This window comes from Oncorhynchus kisutch, linkage group LG2 (assembly GCF_002021735.2).
Source record: "Oncorhynchus kisutch isolate 150728-3 linkage group LG2, Okis_V2, whole genome shotgun sequence".
Classification (NCBI taxonomy): domain Eukaryota; kingdom Metazoa; phylum Chordata; class Actinopteri; order Salmoniformes; family Salmonidae; genus Oncorhynchus; species Oncorhynchus kisutch.
In genome coordinates this window covers 9034021-9050163 of record NC_034175.2, presented here as the reverse complement: position 1 = coordinate 9050163, position 16143 = coordinate 9034021, and the positions used below count along the sequence as shown (strand labels likewise).

Genomic DNA, 16143 nt, shown 5'->3' with positions numbered 1-16143 from the left:
AAGCATTGGAGTCAACATGGGGCAGCATCCCTGTGGAACGCTTTTGACACTTTTATTTTTTTATTTTTTTTTATTTAACCTTTATTTAACCAGGTAGGCTAGTTGAGAACACCTTTATTTAACCAGGTAGGCTAGTTGAGAACACCTTTATTTAACCAGGTAGGCTAGTTGAGAACAAGTTCTCATTTGCAACTGCGACCTGGCCAAGATAAAGCATAGCAGTATGAGCAGACAACAAAGAGTTACACATGGAGTAAACAATTAACAAGTCAATAACACAGTAGAAAACAAAGGGGGAGTCTATATACAATGTGTGCAAAAGGCATGAGGAGGTAGGCGAATAATTACAATTTTGCAGATTAACACTGGAGTGATGAATGATCAGATGGTCATGTACAGGTAGAGATATTGGTGTGCAGAAGAGCAGAAAAGTAAATAAATAAAAACAGTATGGGGATGAGGTAGGTGAAGAAGGGTGGGCTATTTACCAATAGACTATGTACAGCTGCAGCTGCAGCTCTACCTTGTAGAGTACATGACCTGAATTGAGGTTGTTCTGAGGGCAAAGGGAGGGGTGCAACTCAATATTAGGAAGGTGTTCCTTATGTTTGGTATACTCAGTGTATATTTGTTAGGCAGAGAGTATGAGTGGACTGTAGTGTGTTGTTCATTTCTTCCACACCTTCTCCACCCGCTCCATTCTCTGACTATAATATCCCTCTCCTCTCAACAGCCGGAGCGGGTGCTGCAGTCTCTGAAGCGATACATGGCAGCAGAGCAGAAGGACCGCAGACACACTCTGAGACACTACCAGCACATTGAGGCCGTCGACCCCCAGAAGGCTGAGCAGATGAAGTTCCAGGTGTGAAATGAAAATATACCGGAATATACTAGGATGAAAAGATACTGTACATCTCCTTAAGCAGTGATGCTGCTTCATGAAAAATTGATGCTCATGAAATAACTCTTAAAGGGGCAATCAGCTGTTGAAACAATAAATAAAAAAGTGTATCCCCGCCCCTGTTTCGGTAAAAAGCTGAGGGATCGGGCTGGAGAAATGTAACCACTCTCAAGTTCATAGACAGAGCTATGGATACTGTGACTGACCATTCATGATATCAATTATGTTTTTGAGGCTATTGGAGTAAAACAAGCTTATAGGTTGGGTTCTAATGGGGTACCACAGTTGAACTAAGCTCATGGGGCATTTATAAATTATATTTGTAAAAAATCAATGGGTACATATCATGTATTTATATGTCCAAAAATGCATGTAGCAACTGCAGATTGCCCCTTGACCAAAATGATCAAATATGATGTCATAATCATCCTTAACAGCAAAACTCATTTTCACTTGTAAATGTCAATACATTAAACCAACACATGACTCTTTCAGACACTGTGGGGGCTTTGTCTTGTAATGAACCTAACCAGCATTGATCTCTTGGGGTTGCAGGTCTACACCCACCTCCATGTGATTGAGGAGAGGATGAACCAGAGCTTGGCATTACTCTACAAGGTCCCTGCCTTGGCTGAGGAGCTGCACGATGATATCCGTACGCTACACTCCTCTCTACTGTCCATGAAGACCAGGATGTGGGGTTACTGCCCTTGTCCTAATATTCATGTTTTAGTTCCTTCATAAGACATTTAGAAAAAGATAAGCTAGCATTTATCATGATGTCTTTTGTAAGACATTCAATGTTCCAAATACACATTATCTAATTAGTAGGTTATTATTATCTTGTAATGTCTCTAGGGAACTCTCATTCAGAAAATAAAGGATTGGTGTATATAAGGTGTAAATACGTTTTACCGTAAATACATTATACTGTACTGTATATCAAGCTGGGTAGCACTTTAGTTTATTGTATTTCTCTAAACACCTTTCCTGTGTTTAAAACCTGCTTGTTTCTCCCTCCCTCCCTGTAGAGGAGCTGGTGAAGGCGGAGCGAGGAGACATCAGTGAGCTCATGACCACTTCCTTCTCTGAGACACGCACCACCGAGGAGCTACTTCCTGCTGAGAGTGAGGAGGAGAAGGATGACGAGGAGGAGGAGGAGAGAGCCTTCCAGAACAGGCCCTACCCACCCCGCATTGGTACGGACACACCCTCATGAATGCACACATACACACAATGTTTCCTCTTCAAATAGTTCAGGAATGAATTCATTTATTTGAATACAAGCAGTAGTTAACATTTTTACTTTTCTCTATTGTTTCTGTCCTGTCAAGACCCACAGCCCAACACTAAGAAAGGTGAGTTAAAGGGAAGGGACATGAAGTGTGATATTTGTCTGCCAAAATGTCATTTTTAAAGAAAGAAAAAGTTGAAGTTGATCATGGCTGAATCTGTGTGTTTTCTGCCTCTGCACTCAGCCTCTACAGACGAATATGACTATGCCACATCTGAGAGAAGCCCCACGTATGAATATGAGGAGAAAGTGAGAAACATCTCTTTTTTTATTGCAAACATACACGTCACTTTACAGACATGGCATCCTACTTGCACTTGTGTTTACAGCACAGCCAAGAGATACGCTGACACACATTATGTAAATCATCTCTCCCTCATCCCTACCCACTTTAAATCTCATCCCCTCGTGTGTATATGGAAAAATGGCTTGTGTCGCACTGCAGCCTCCACATGATAAACTGCTACATTTTTACTAACTTACTATAACATCCTCCCACAGCAGGAAGTCAACTCCCATAGATATGTAGTTAATGTGTTCTATTTAATTCTGTGGTACTTCCTCTAATGACCTATTAAATAACCCCCCCTCTCTCTCTTTCTCTTGCTCTCACTCTCTAGATTAACACCTCTGTGGAGCTCAAGCAGGTGGTCTACAAGTCTCCTGAGATCCAGACCGATGAACTGGTGAGTCTGCTACCTAGATAAGTGTCTGGATGGGCTGGGCGGACCCGTCCTCTCTTGTGGTATTGTAAGTCATTCCCATGATGATATCAACCTCTAATTTCTCCATCTTCCCCTCTTTGTGCCTTCTCTTCACCTTTTCTGTTTCTGTCCTTAGCAACCAGATGCCCTGGAGACGTTCAACCGCGGGGCCATGGTGGGGTTGCTCGTGGTTGCCGTGGCCATCGCCATGGTGATGGTGATTAGTCTGTTGCTGGTGCGCAGGAAGCCGTATGGCACCATCAGCCACGGCATCGTGGAGGTAGGAGGCAGGGAATCCGACCGTGTATGTATGTATGTATGTGTGTGTGTGTGTGTGTGTGTGTGTGTGTGTGTGTGTGTGTGTATGTGTGTGTGTGAAGAAATAAAACAACAGTAAAAATACATTTGAAAATAAGAGTAGCAAGGCTTCATACAGACACCTGTTAGTCAGGCTTATTGAGGTAGTATGTACATGTCGGTATGGTTGAAGTGACTGCATATATGATGAACAGAGAGTAGCAGTAGCGTAAAAAGAGGGGTTGGTGGGACACAATGCAGATAGCCCAGTTAGCCAATGTGCGGGAGCACTGGTTGGTCGGGCCAATTGAGGTAGTATGTACATGTCGGTATGGTTAAAGTGACTATGCATATAAGATAAACAGAGAGTAACAGCAGCGTAAAAGAGGGGTTGGGGGGGGGGGGGGCACAATGCAAATAGTCCGGGTAAACATTGGTAAAAACTGTTGAAGCCTTTTTGTCCTAGACTTGGCACTTACCACTTGCCATGCGGTAGTAGAGAGAACAGTCTATGACTGGGGTGGCTGGCGTCTTTGACAATTTTTAGGGCCTTCCAGATGCCTAGCCTTTTTTGGTGTAGAGGTCCTGGATGGCAGGCAGCTTTTTGTGGGTTTAAATATTGTTTTGACTTCTCTGACCAAGGCTTCATCTGATCTCAATGCCATAAACCTTCTTCCTTGATCATCCATCATGATCATCATCCCTTCCAGTTCCATTATTCTCACAATTTGTTGATTAGTTGTTTGTTTGTACAGCTTTTAGCTGTATGCAAAATAAAACTAAACTAAAACTAAACACAATCAATCAAATGTATAAAACCTTTTGTTACATCAGCAGTTGTCACAGTGCTTTACAGATGCCCAGCCTAAAACCCCAGAGAGAAAGCAATGCAGATGTGGAAGCCTAGATGCTAGGAAAAACTCCCTAAAAAGCATAAACTTACTATAGGATGAAACCTAGAGCGAGATCAGGCTCTGAGGGGTGGCCAGGGTGGAGATGCATGTGGCCATTAAGGCCAGATCATTTTTGTTCATAGATGACCAGCAGGTTCAAATGATAACCATGGTGGCTATAGAGGGCGCAACAGAGCAACATCTCAGGAGTAAATGTCAGTTGGCTTGTCGTAGGCAGGTATTCAAAGTGTCTCTCCCTGCAGCGGCAGGTAGGAGAGGCACTTTATGCTTATAGCACAATACAGTGTCTCCTACTTCCTGCTGATAGCACTTCCTTATACCGTAGCATTGTACTGTATCTGTATCAGTATGACATTTGACCCTCCGTGTCTCATAGCAGGTTGACCCCATGCTGACCCCAGAGGAGCGCCAACTAAACAAGATGCAGAACCACGGCTACGAAAACCCCACCTACAAATTCTTTGAGCAAATGAACTGAGGTGGTGGGTGTGACCTCCCGGTCATGCCCAATCAAACGAGGCGCTCCCTTTCCTTGTTCCCCTGCTAGAGGTGGTCCCAGTCACACCGCCTATGATGTATTAAGATGTATCATTACGACCAACACTTTAATGTAACTTGACAAGCAAATAGGGGGTATATGCCCCAAACCTCTGACCAACCATGTCCCCACATCAGTTTTTGGAATGTAAACCAGTAACAGAGACGTATTACCAACTGACCCATCCTCTTACTCTTCTGGTCTAGAATAAAGGGGTGGACATTAATGCCACAGTGTAACAATCATCTCCTTTGGAGAGATTCACTCCTGTCTGCTTGGATAGGAATGCCATTGGAATGGCTTGAGTTGACCCCCTTATTCTTAATAAAATGGATTGGTATTTGTCAGAAACGGACTCAATGTTGAACACTGCATTTTGCTTTGTGTGTATGCAATCTGTTTATTCTTTATTGGATTGTGTTACAGCTCTGATTCATTATATTCCAGTTCAGATAAATGGTGTAAAATGTGAACAAACAATATAGTATAGCTGATCTAAAACTCCACACAAACTGGTTCTCTATCTAAAGCTACAATGACTCTGACATGATGACCACCAAGCCAGCCTCACCTCCATGAGTCAATGAAGGACATCTTCTTTCAAAGCCAGGCACAGTTGTAAAGGTTAAGCAGAGATGAGGAGGTTGGGAATGTGAGGTGTTGAAGCTTGATTGACTTAGTTGTTACTTAGGTATTACTGACACCAACATATATTATCAATCCATAGTAAAATGGGTTGGTGGTCTTTTGATGTTCAGCCCAACCTCATCCTTCAGTCTGTGACATCTGACACAATCAGCACCCAGAGCCTATTCCATGTCATGTGAACTATATAATTGAACTAATGTACCAAATGTACCATTTAAGTTAAGTGAATGACTGCTACCTAAAAAAAATTGTAACAAAGTAATGAGAAGTTATTTTAATGAAAGCATGCAGATTTGGTGTATGATGCTACCGTCTTTGTGTTGTTCTTGTTCTTTGCTTTTGATAAGATGGAAATGTAATATCTTTAGAAAAAAAATATGACTTCAAAATAGACATTTCTAGAATGAATTTGCATCAGTGTAATGGAATAATAACAAAAAAGAAGAATACCTTGTGCTGTTCAGAGAGAGAACATTTCCTAACATGGCTGATTGAAAACGGACTGTTGTAAAAACCAGCACAAGATGACACAATTAACTTCTGACTGAATGTATTTTAGGTAGACGTTGAGACTCCATTTCCTCTTCGATAGTGCATCACTCCCCTAGTAGAATCCCAAGGACAAACCTGTAATCAGTAGACAAGCTACATGTCCAAAACCTTCCTCATTATCTCACTGTAGTTTAACACTGAATGTCTCTTTTCACTATTTGCAGGTTTGAATGAGAACAGTGGGATGTCAATCATTGTTGTGGTGCAATGGACTTCAGCATTATGGAACATAGTGAATTTGGCAAACATGGTGATATTGGGTAACAGTTGCATGTAAAGGAGGTATGCCGAGGACTGGACTATTGCTCAGATTGGGTGGGACCACAATATTTGCTCTAGCACACCTTAGTGAGTTATTTTCAGTTTATTGCTTCAAATTCAAGTTAAATCTTTGTTAGGGACATAGCAGGTTTCAGGCAGGATGAACATATTGACGCTGTATATAAACCAGTTGAATGTTAGTCCACTAGGGAGATGTCGCATCTCACTGATGCATCTGTCACAGTTATTATGATCAATATCATGCACTGTATATAGATAATAAGGGATTGTCCCCTTTTCAATGGCTGATTGTTGACCTCTTGGATGGCTTTTATATTTAATTTATTTTCCACTACATGATTTTGTTAGCAGAGAGAGTTCTTCGTGTTGGATGGTTACATACACAGTAGGAGGTTTCTTCATAATCAACAGTGTCAACTGCAACTACTGTTGGCCTACTGTACTACAGATGATCCTAACCAAAACCAATCATCTTTCACTACTCTCAGAATTCTGAAAATGTTACTTTTTAAAACACCACCAGTCCTGAAACATCCTGAAAGGTTCATAATTTATTTGTAACTCATAGCTAGGTTGTTCTGGTGTGTACTCCATGAAACCACTGGTGACACAAGGGAGTAAATTATTGATCACATCAGAGGAGAGATGTGGCTGACTCACCCTCAAACCATTCTGTTTTTTTATTCAAACACTGCTTTGAATATGAGGAAGATGAGTTCAAATACTTGACCTCAGAGATTTGAATTTTCAATGTATTGCTTTTGGATTGTGGGAATCACAGGTTGTGGTTACTGCATCAAGATAATTAGAGAGCTGAGGTAGTCTTTGTATAATTTGTACAGCTCTGTTTCGTGAAAAACGTATGTTCACAGTTTAAGTCAGTTGAACCTTGTATCGATACTACTGAAACCATAGAAGAGAATAAGCTTGCCTATGTTTCCCCAAAGACTCAAGGTTTTCCTACCAGCATTTAGCAGATGTAGAATGGTGTATACTGTAGTGACTGAACACACATTTGTATGTCCTCTCTTGATTAAGATACTTCTATGTTGGCCTTCCTCCCCTCCCCAGCCAATGAAAATGTAAACAATTATATGGAGAGTTTAATTGCTGCATTATTGCCTTTTACAATGCTGTGTTTTGGATGTAATTATGTATTTTTATTTCTAATAATCAATTGGATTGAGGGTCATGTTTTCTCACTGTATGAAAAATGTAGTAGCTTGTATAAGAATACCTATAGGCACCCTAAAGAGGTTATGTGATGTCTAACAGTTCAGATACAGTGGACATACTCTGTCAGTAAGTCTATAACTAAATTGTCCATGGTGTGGCGCCAAGCACAACTGTGAACAAATGATTGCTCTTTGTCAGACACAGATACTGGCTGTATATAATGTGAACTCCCACCATTTTGACTATACTCTGATTGGAATGATACTGATGACATCACTGAGGGAGCTGATCTTCCAATCCCTTCAGAGCTTGACCAAACACATGCTTTGCTCTAGAAGAGGTCAGACAACTGACTCATTTGACCAATTGTCCCTGAGCTATGTTGAGTGTAATTCATGTGCAAGAAATCTGAGCAATGGAGATCTGATTAAGCTAATTAAAACTGTAATAAAATTTGAAATAACCCACGAAACACTGTTTCTTGAATCACTGTACTTCACCTCTGAGCATAGGATGGGATAGTTGTCTTGATTTTAGAATATCAGCCAGCATGGGGTCACCAAGGGAGACGCCTGTGTTCTGTCACAGCTATAACTAGAGATATTCTCTGGTTATAATAACACATGAATAAACACACCACCCACAGGAAAGTGGAGTGTTGTAAAGTATGGCTTATGTTGTGTGGCTGGGTGTAGCCTAATGTATGATCTAGATTGGTGAAGGTATCTATACTGTGTGCAACACTATAAACAGTGTGCTGCCATATTTGGGATTTGAGGTCTTGAGATTGAAACCCACCTTCATATCTGTACAAAACATAGCTAACATAGATAGTTAAGGGAATAAAACCTCAAGTGTTCTGCAATGTGTTTATGCATTTTTATGTCAGAACAGGGAGTTTAACACTTTCACACATCAACCAAGCTCCTATTTAGATTCAATAGAACATGAAGCACAATGACATCCTGTTCTTTCACCTCAAATTTTCCATTCCAGTATTTAAACATCACAGACTGTAACTCAGTATATGCAAGAGCAGGAAGTCAACATGGTTATGGTTTGTTCTAGGCCAAATGACAACCCTCTGCAGCAATACTGTCTTAAACACCATAGACAATGGTTTTGCTTGTCTACTAAGTCAGATTCACTTGTTCCAATTGAATGAGTGGAATTGCTTTCTGTTTTTATCTTTTTTTTAAATGTAATAGCGTCAGCAGGCTCAGCACATGTTATTTGGTTGGAACGTTATTAGGCATTAATTATGACTTTTGCACTGGTCGATCTCCAATGAATTGCTATTCGATCGTCCATTTTTATGTTATTCTGTATTTTTCCATCATGAGAAAGGCCCATGGCCCTGAAACTGTTAACAATGTTTCAAATCAGCTATGTTGCATAACACCTATATACATCCACACAAGCCAACAGCATATAATATTAAATCACATATATGGTAACGGGCTATAGTGCATAACACAGAAACCTCATAATTTGCACAACAATATTTGCGTGTGCTGCTAGCTAGCTATAAACATCAAGCAACCTAAACCTCAAAACTGAGATCAAAGCCACCATTAATAAATGAAAATTAAATTGTGAAATTTGCCCACCAAAGGATAGAAATCACCAGTTAACACGCATTATAACATTGTAAATTATACACCAAGCATGCATTTCCTATGTAATATGCTACCAATTGGATTATGGTATTTTAACATTATGAATCTTATATATTAAAGCTTAGGGCTCTTTCATTATGTTGTCATGACATTGATGATTATAGCTCACTTCCTGTAAAATACATAGTTCTACATTCACATGAATGGGTACTTTGGGTAAAGGGAATTGTGCCTTTGACTTGCAAACATGTATGTGCAAATCTCTCTGTACCCATCATTAACCTCTCTGCACACCGAACATAAATCGCAACATAAATAGTCATGTTAAACATTCATCAAAATACAAGTGTCTCACGTGTTTTCGAAAGCCTAGAATCTTGCTAATCCAACTGCGTTGTCAGATTTAAAAAATGATTTACTGCGAAAGAATACGATGCGATTATCTGAGGATAGAGCCCCATAAAAAACAACTACACTGCTCAAAAAAATAAAGGGAACACTAAAATAACACATCCTAGATCTGAATGAATGAAATATTTTTTCTTTTTTCTTGACTGTCTCCTGATCTACTGGCCTGTCTCCTGGTAGCGCCTCCATGCTCTGGACACTACGCTGACAGACACAGCAAACCTTCTTGCCACAGCTCGCATTGATGTGCCATCCTGGATGAGCTGCACTACCTGAGCCACTTGTGTGGGTTGTAGACTCTGTATCATGCTACCACTAGAGTGAAAGCACTGCCAACATTCAAAAGTGACCAAAACATCAGCCAGGAAGCATAGGAATTGAGAAGTGGCCTGGTCACCACCTGCAGAACCATTCCTTTGTTGGGGGTGTCTTGCTAAATGCCTATAATTTCCACCTGTTGTCTATTCCATTTGCACAACAGCATGTGAAATGTATTGTCAATCAGTGTTGCTTCCTAAGTGGACAGTTTGATTTCACAGAAGTGTGATTTACTTGGAGTTACATTGTGTTGTTTAAGTGTTCCCTTTATTTTTTTGAGCAGTGTATTTCAACCAGCACAGGCATAACAAAATCACAAACTGAAATAAAATAAATCGTTTACCTTTGACGATCTTCCTCTGTTTGCAATCCCAATGCTCATTGTTACACAATAAATGGTCTTTTGTTTGAGAAAATCAATTTTTATAGCCTAACACGAAACATTTTGTGAACCGCTTGTGTCGTGTATTCCGCCTCATTCCATTTTTGACGACACATTCGATGTAAATACACACATTAAACGTGACTTTTCTAGTCATGTTTGGTTTCATTGCAATCAACTGGGTTGCTTGTAACACAACCAAACTTGATGGGTCATTTCACGGGACAAATTGACTGAAAGAAACCGATTTGAAGACAACAAGTAATGACATTGTGCACCAATGATATGACCACTGTTTTGTTGATTGACTGTATTTTAAGCCGTAAACTACGGTGTAAAGAGGGTCATTCGTCATCGAAGTTTCATACTGGAAGGAGCAACGCATATTACGCACAGCGTTGTGTTGGTAAAGTGCATCTTCAGCTGTTTATATATCAATCAGTATGGCGACTAAGTCACGGAAAGCTAAAGCTAAATCTAAGTCTAGATATACAGATGTACACAATTTTAGAAGAAATTGATCGGGAAAGTGAGACAGAGATTGTTGGTGGACGATTAATTTAGCGATTCCCAAATGGAGGAATATTGTTTGAACGGAGAGGACATCGTTTTGGACCGGTAATTTCTTCTCATGCTAATGCCGTTGTTTGAAATTAATAATATAAAATATTACATTTTTAAAAATGTTAGTAGCAATATATAAAAATGTAATATAATGAAATGTGAGATGCGTGTGTCTGCCACCCCACCCCACCCCACCCCACCCCCACATGAAATAGCCTTTTTGAGGCTGTTGAGGAGAGGGCAGGCCCACAACAATGGCCAAAGTGAAATGGAGACAGTAGATACAGCTGGTCTGTTGTAATATAATAAAGACAGTAGATCTAGCTGCTCTGTCATAATATAAATGAGACAGTAGATCTAGCAGGTCTATAATAATATATTAAACCTTATGTTCCCTGTACTCTATATATATATATATATATATATATATATATATATATATATATATATATATATATATATATATATATATATATATATATATATATATATATATATATATATATATATATATATATATATATATATAATATATATCTGTTTATTATACCTGTTGATACAGGGCTCATACAGTGGGGCAAAAAAGTATTTAGTCAGCCACCAATTGTGCAAGTTCTCCCACTTAAAAAGATGAGAGAGGCCTGTAATTTTCATCATAGGTACACTTCAAAATGAGAAAAGAAAATCACATTGTAGGATTTTTAATGAATTTATTTGCAAATGATGGTGGAAAATAAGTATTTGGTCAATAACAAAAGTTTCTCAATACTTTGTTTTATACCCTTTGTTGGCAATGACAGAGGTCAAACGTTTTCTGTAAGTCTTCACAGGGTTTTCACACACTGTTGCTGGTATTTTGGCCCATTCCTCCATGCAGATCTCCTCTAGAGCAGTGATGTTTTGGGGCTGTTGCTGGGCAACACGGACTTTCAACTCCCTCCAAAGATTTTCTATGGGGTTGAGATCTGGAGACTGGCTAGGCCACTCCAGGACCTTGAAATGCTTCTTACGAAGCCACTCCTTCATTGCCCGGGCAGTGTGTTTGGGATCATTGTCATGCTGAAAGACCCAGCCACGTTTCATCTTTAATGCCCTTGCTGATGGAAGGAGGTTTTCATTCAAAATCTCAAGATACATGGCCCCATTCATTCTTTCCTTTACACGGATCAGTCGTTCTGGTCCCTTTGCAGAAAAACAGCCCCAAAGCATGATGTTTCCACCCCCATGCTTCACAGTAGGTATGGTGTTCTTTGGATACAACTCAGCATTCTTTGTCCTCCAAACACGACGAGTAGAGTTTTTACCAAAAAGTTATATTTTGGTTTCATCTGACCATATGACATTCTCCCAATCTTCTCCCAATCTCATCCAAATGCTCTCTAGCAAACTTCAGACGGGCCTGGACATGTACTTGCTTAAGCAGGGGGACATGTCTGGCACTGCAGGATTTGAGTCCCTGGCGGCGTAGTGTGTTACTGATGGTAGGCTTTGTTACTTTGGTCCCAGCTCTCTGCAGGTCATTCACTAGGTCCCCCTGTGTGGTTCTGGGATTTTTGCTCACCATTCTTGTGATCATTTTGACCCCACGGGGTGAGATCTTGCGTGGAGCCCCAGATCGAGGGAGATTATCAGTGGTCTTGTATGTCTTCCATTTCCTAATAATTGCTCCCACAGTTGATTTCTTCAAACCAAGCTGCTTACCTATTGCAGATTCAGTCTTCCCAGCCTGGTGCAGGTCTACAATTTTGTTTCTGGTGTCCTTTGACAGCTCTTTGGTCTTGGCCATAGTAGAGTTTGGAGTGTGACTGTTTGAGGTTGTGGACAGGTGTCTTTTATACTGATAACAAGTTCAAACAGGTGCCATTAATACAGGTAACGAGTGGAGGACAGAGGAGCCTCTTAAAGAAGAAGTTACAGGTCTGTGAGAGCCAGAAATCTTGCTTGTTTGTAGGTGACCAAATACTTATTTTCCACCATAATTTGCAAATAAATTCATTAAAAATCCTACAATGGGATTTTCTGGATTTTTTTTCTCATTGTCTGTCATAGTTGAAGTGTACCTATGATGAAAATTACAGGCCTCTCTCATGTTTTTAAGTGGGAGAACTTGCATCTCATGTTTTTTCTCCATTGTTTTTTTTGGGGGGGGGGGGTGTTAGAATACCATTTTGGTATTTTGTATATACAGTGCCTTGCGAAAGTATTCGGCCCCCTTGAACTTTGCGACCTTTTGCCACATTTCAGGCTTCAAACATAAAGATATAAAACTGTATTTTTTTGTGAAGAATCAACAACAAGTGGGACACAATCATGAAGTGGACCGACATTTATTGGATATTTCAAACTTTTTTAACAAATCAAAAACTGAAAAATTGGGCGTGCAAAATTATTCAGCCCCTTTACTTTCAGTGCAGCAAACTCTCTCCAGAAGTTCAGTGAGGATCTCTGAATGATCCAATGTTGACCTAAATGACTAATGACGATAAATACAATCCTCCTGTGTGTAATCAAGTCTCCGTATAAATGCACCTGCACTGTGATAGTCTCAGAGGTCCGTTAAAAGCGCAGAGAGCATCATGAAGAACAAGGAACACACCAGGCAGGTCCGAGATACTGTTGTGAAGAAGTTTAAAGCCGGATTTGGATACAAAAAGATTTCCCAAGCTTTAAACATCCCAACGAGCACTGTGCAAGCGATAATATTGAAATGGAAGGAGTATCAGACCACTGCAAATCTACCAAGACCTGGCCGTCCCTCTAAACTTTCAGATCATACAAGGAGAAGACTGATCAGAGATGCAGCCAAGAGGCCCATGATCACTGGATGAACTGCAGAGATCTACAGCTGAGGTGGGAGACTCTGTCCATAGGACAACAATCAGTCGTATATTGCACAAATCTGGCCTTTATGGAAGAGTGGCAAGAAGAAAGCCATTTCTTAAAGATATCCATAAAAAGTGTTGTTTAAAGTTTGCCACAAGCCACCTGGGAGACACACCAAACATGTGGAAGAAGGTGCTCTGGTCAGATGAAACCAAAATGGAACTTTTTGGCAATAATGCAAAACGTTATGTTTGGTGTAAAAGCAACACAGCTCATCACCCTGAACACAACATCCCCACTGTCAAACATGGTGGTGGCAGCATCATGGATATCCCTGATCCACCTCTACGCAGACGACACCATTCTATATACTTTCGGCCCGTCTTTGGACACTGTGCTATCTAACCTCCAAACAAGCTTCAATGCCATACAACACTCCTTCCGTGGCCTCCAACTGCTCTTAAACGCTAGTAAAACCAAATGCATGCTTTTCAACCGGTCGCTGCCTGCACCTGCATGCCCGACTAGCATCACCACCCTGGATGGTTCCGACCTAGAATATGTGGACGTCTATAAGTACCTAGGTGTCTGGCTAGACTGCAAACTCTCCTTCCAGACTCATATCAAACATCTCCAATCGAAAATCAAATCAAGAGTCGGCTTTCTATTCCGCAACAAAGCCTCCTTCACTCAAGCCGCCAAGCTTACCCTAGTAAAACTGACTATCCTACCGATCCTCGACTTCGGCGATGTCATCTACAAAATGGCTTCCAACACTCTACTCAGCAAACTGGATGCAGTCTATCACAGTGCCATCCGTTTTGTCACTAAAGCACCTTATACTACCCACCACTGCGACTTGTATGCTCTAGTCGGCTGGCCCTCGCTACATATTCGTCGCCAGACCCACTGGCTCCAGGTCATCTACAAGTCTATGCTAGGTAAAGCTCCGCCTTATCTCAGCTCACTGGTCACGATGGCAACACCCATCCGTAGCACGCGCTCCAGCAGGTGTATCTCACTGATCATCCCTAAAGCCAACACCTCATTTGGCCGCCTTTCGTTCCAGTACTCTGCTGCCTGTGACTGGAACGAATTGCAAAAATCGCTGAAGTTGGAGACTTTCATCTCCCTCACCAACTTCAAACATCAGCTATCTGAGCAGCTAACCGATCGCTGCAGCTGTACATAGTCTATTGGTAAATAGCCCACCCTTTTCACCTACCTCATCCCCGTACTGTTTTTATTTATTTACTTTTCTGCTCTTCTGCACACCAATATCTCTACCTGTACATGACCATCTGATCTTTTATCACTCCAGTGTTAATCTGCAAAATTGTAATTATTTGCCTACCTCCTCATGCCTTTTGCACACATTGTATATAGACCCCCCCTTCGTTTTCTACTGTGTTATTGACTTGTTAATTGTTTACTCCATGTGTAACTCTTTGCTGTATGCTCACACTGCTATGCTTTATCTTGGCCAGGTCGCAGTTGCAAATGAGAACTTGTTCTCAACTAGCCTACCTGGTTAAATAAAGGTGAAATAAAAAATAAAATAAAAATTTAAAAAAATGGTTTGGGCCTGCTTTTCTTCAGCAGGGACAGGGAAGAGAGTCAGGTAGATGCCGCTGTGTTCCACGATGCACTCCTGTGTACACACGAATGATGTTGTATTTATCATGCATGAGGGTTTAAGTTAACCCCTGATGCCTCCACCACATCGTGCTCTAATACCCAATTGTTTAACTTTCGGGGCCAGTTTTTCCAGTGGACCAGCACCTATTTTGTTTACCGTTTTCTCTCTTTTGATCCAGAATCTCCTCCATATGAAAGACTTTGTCTTTACCCAACTGTACCTTCTGTAATTCCTTCTCATAAAAAGATACCTCTATAAGCTCCCCGTCATAATCTTTTAACTTGTAGACAGGGGGTATGCGCGGTAGACATTCAGTAACTGAACAACTCATCGCTGTAACCTTGCTCATATTTTTTTGTCAAAAACACCCCTCAACTTGGATATACGCACCAAGTCCCCCACTATGAATTTAAAATCCATTTTTTTCTTACGGCGAAGGGGGAACAAACTATACAGATTGTTAAAGACTTGAAAAGAGTTTTGAGAAGAGACCTCAGAGGGCTTCATCTGTATACTCTTATGGTAGCTGTTGTTGTACCCCTTTACTAAATCTTGAACTATATCGATATATCTATGCGTGTTGTGAGCTGTAAAATATCGCCACATCCGCTCCTTCAGAGTTCTGTTAAAGCGTTCAACAACTGAAGCGTTCAAATCCGAGCCTGTAGCAAAATGTACTATATTGTGCTTCTTCATGAGTTTCTGAAAAGTATTATTAAAAAAGTATTTTCCACCATCAGTCTGCACTTTCTTGGGGGCTCCTCCTTCCTTCAAGATAGAGTCAAAGGCCCGGGTCACCTCTGCCCCGCTCTTATTTTTTAAGACCCTTACAAATGCTATTTTAGAGAAAATATCTAATATCTAGCATGTAGCGATTTCCATAATTTTTATCTGCAAGGGCCTGCATGTCAAATAGGTCCGGGATGAGTAGAAAAAAACTATATTTCTAGGAAATCGTTTTCGTACAGGTTTATGTAGAGTATGAGCATCCCACTCATTCACTTGAGCAGCGCTTAACCGGCTACCTGTTTCTTCGGCTATAGCTCTCTGTAAACACTCCTTACCCCCATAAGACCCAGGGTTA

The 16143-nt window shown here is 40.7% G+C and overlaps 1 protein-coding gene across 2 annotated transcripts in view; it reads left to right on the top strand.

Moving 5' to 3' along the window:
* aplp1 (amyloid beta (A4) precursor-like protein 1) overlaps positions 1-7778 on the top strand; it is a 55646-nt gene extending 47868 nt beyond the window's left edge. The window contains exons 10-17 of one of the 2 annotated variants that reach the window (XM_031802782.1): positions 734-862; positions 1457-1556; positions 1933-2100; positions 2236-2259; positions 2380-2444; positions 2816-2881; positions 3036-3179; positions 4487-7778. In XM_031802782.1, the coding sequence (XP_031658642.1) occupies positions 734-862; positions 1457-1556; positions 1933-2100; positions 2236-2259; positions 2380-2444; positions 2816-2881; positions 3036-3179; positions 4487-4588 (798 nt within the window). In that variant the 3' untranslated portion in view covers positions 4589-7778. The remainder of the gene's footprint in view (positions 1-733; positions 863-1456; positions 1557-1932; positions 2101-2235; positions 2260-2379; positions 2445-2815; positions 2882-3035; positions 3180-4486) is intronic. The other variant, XM_031802777.1, reaches the window with a different exon arrangement.
* Positions 7779-16143: the final 8365 nt, after the last annotated feature.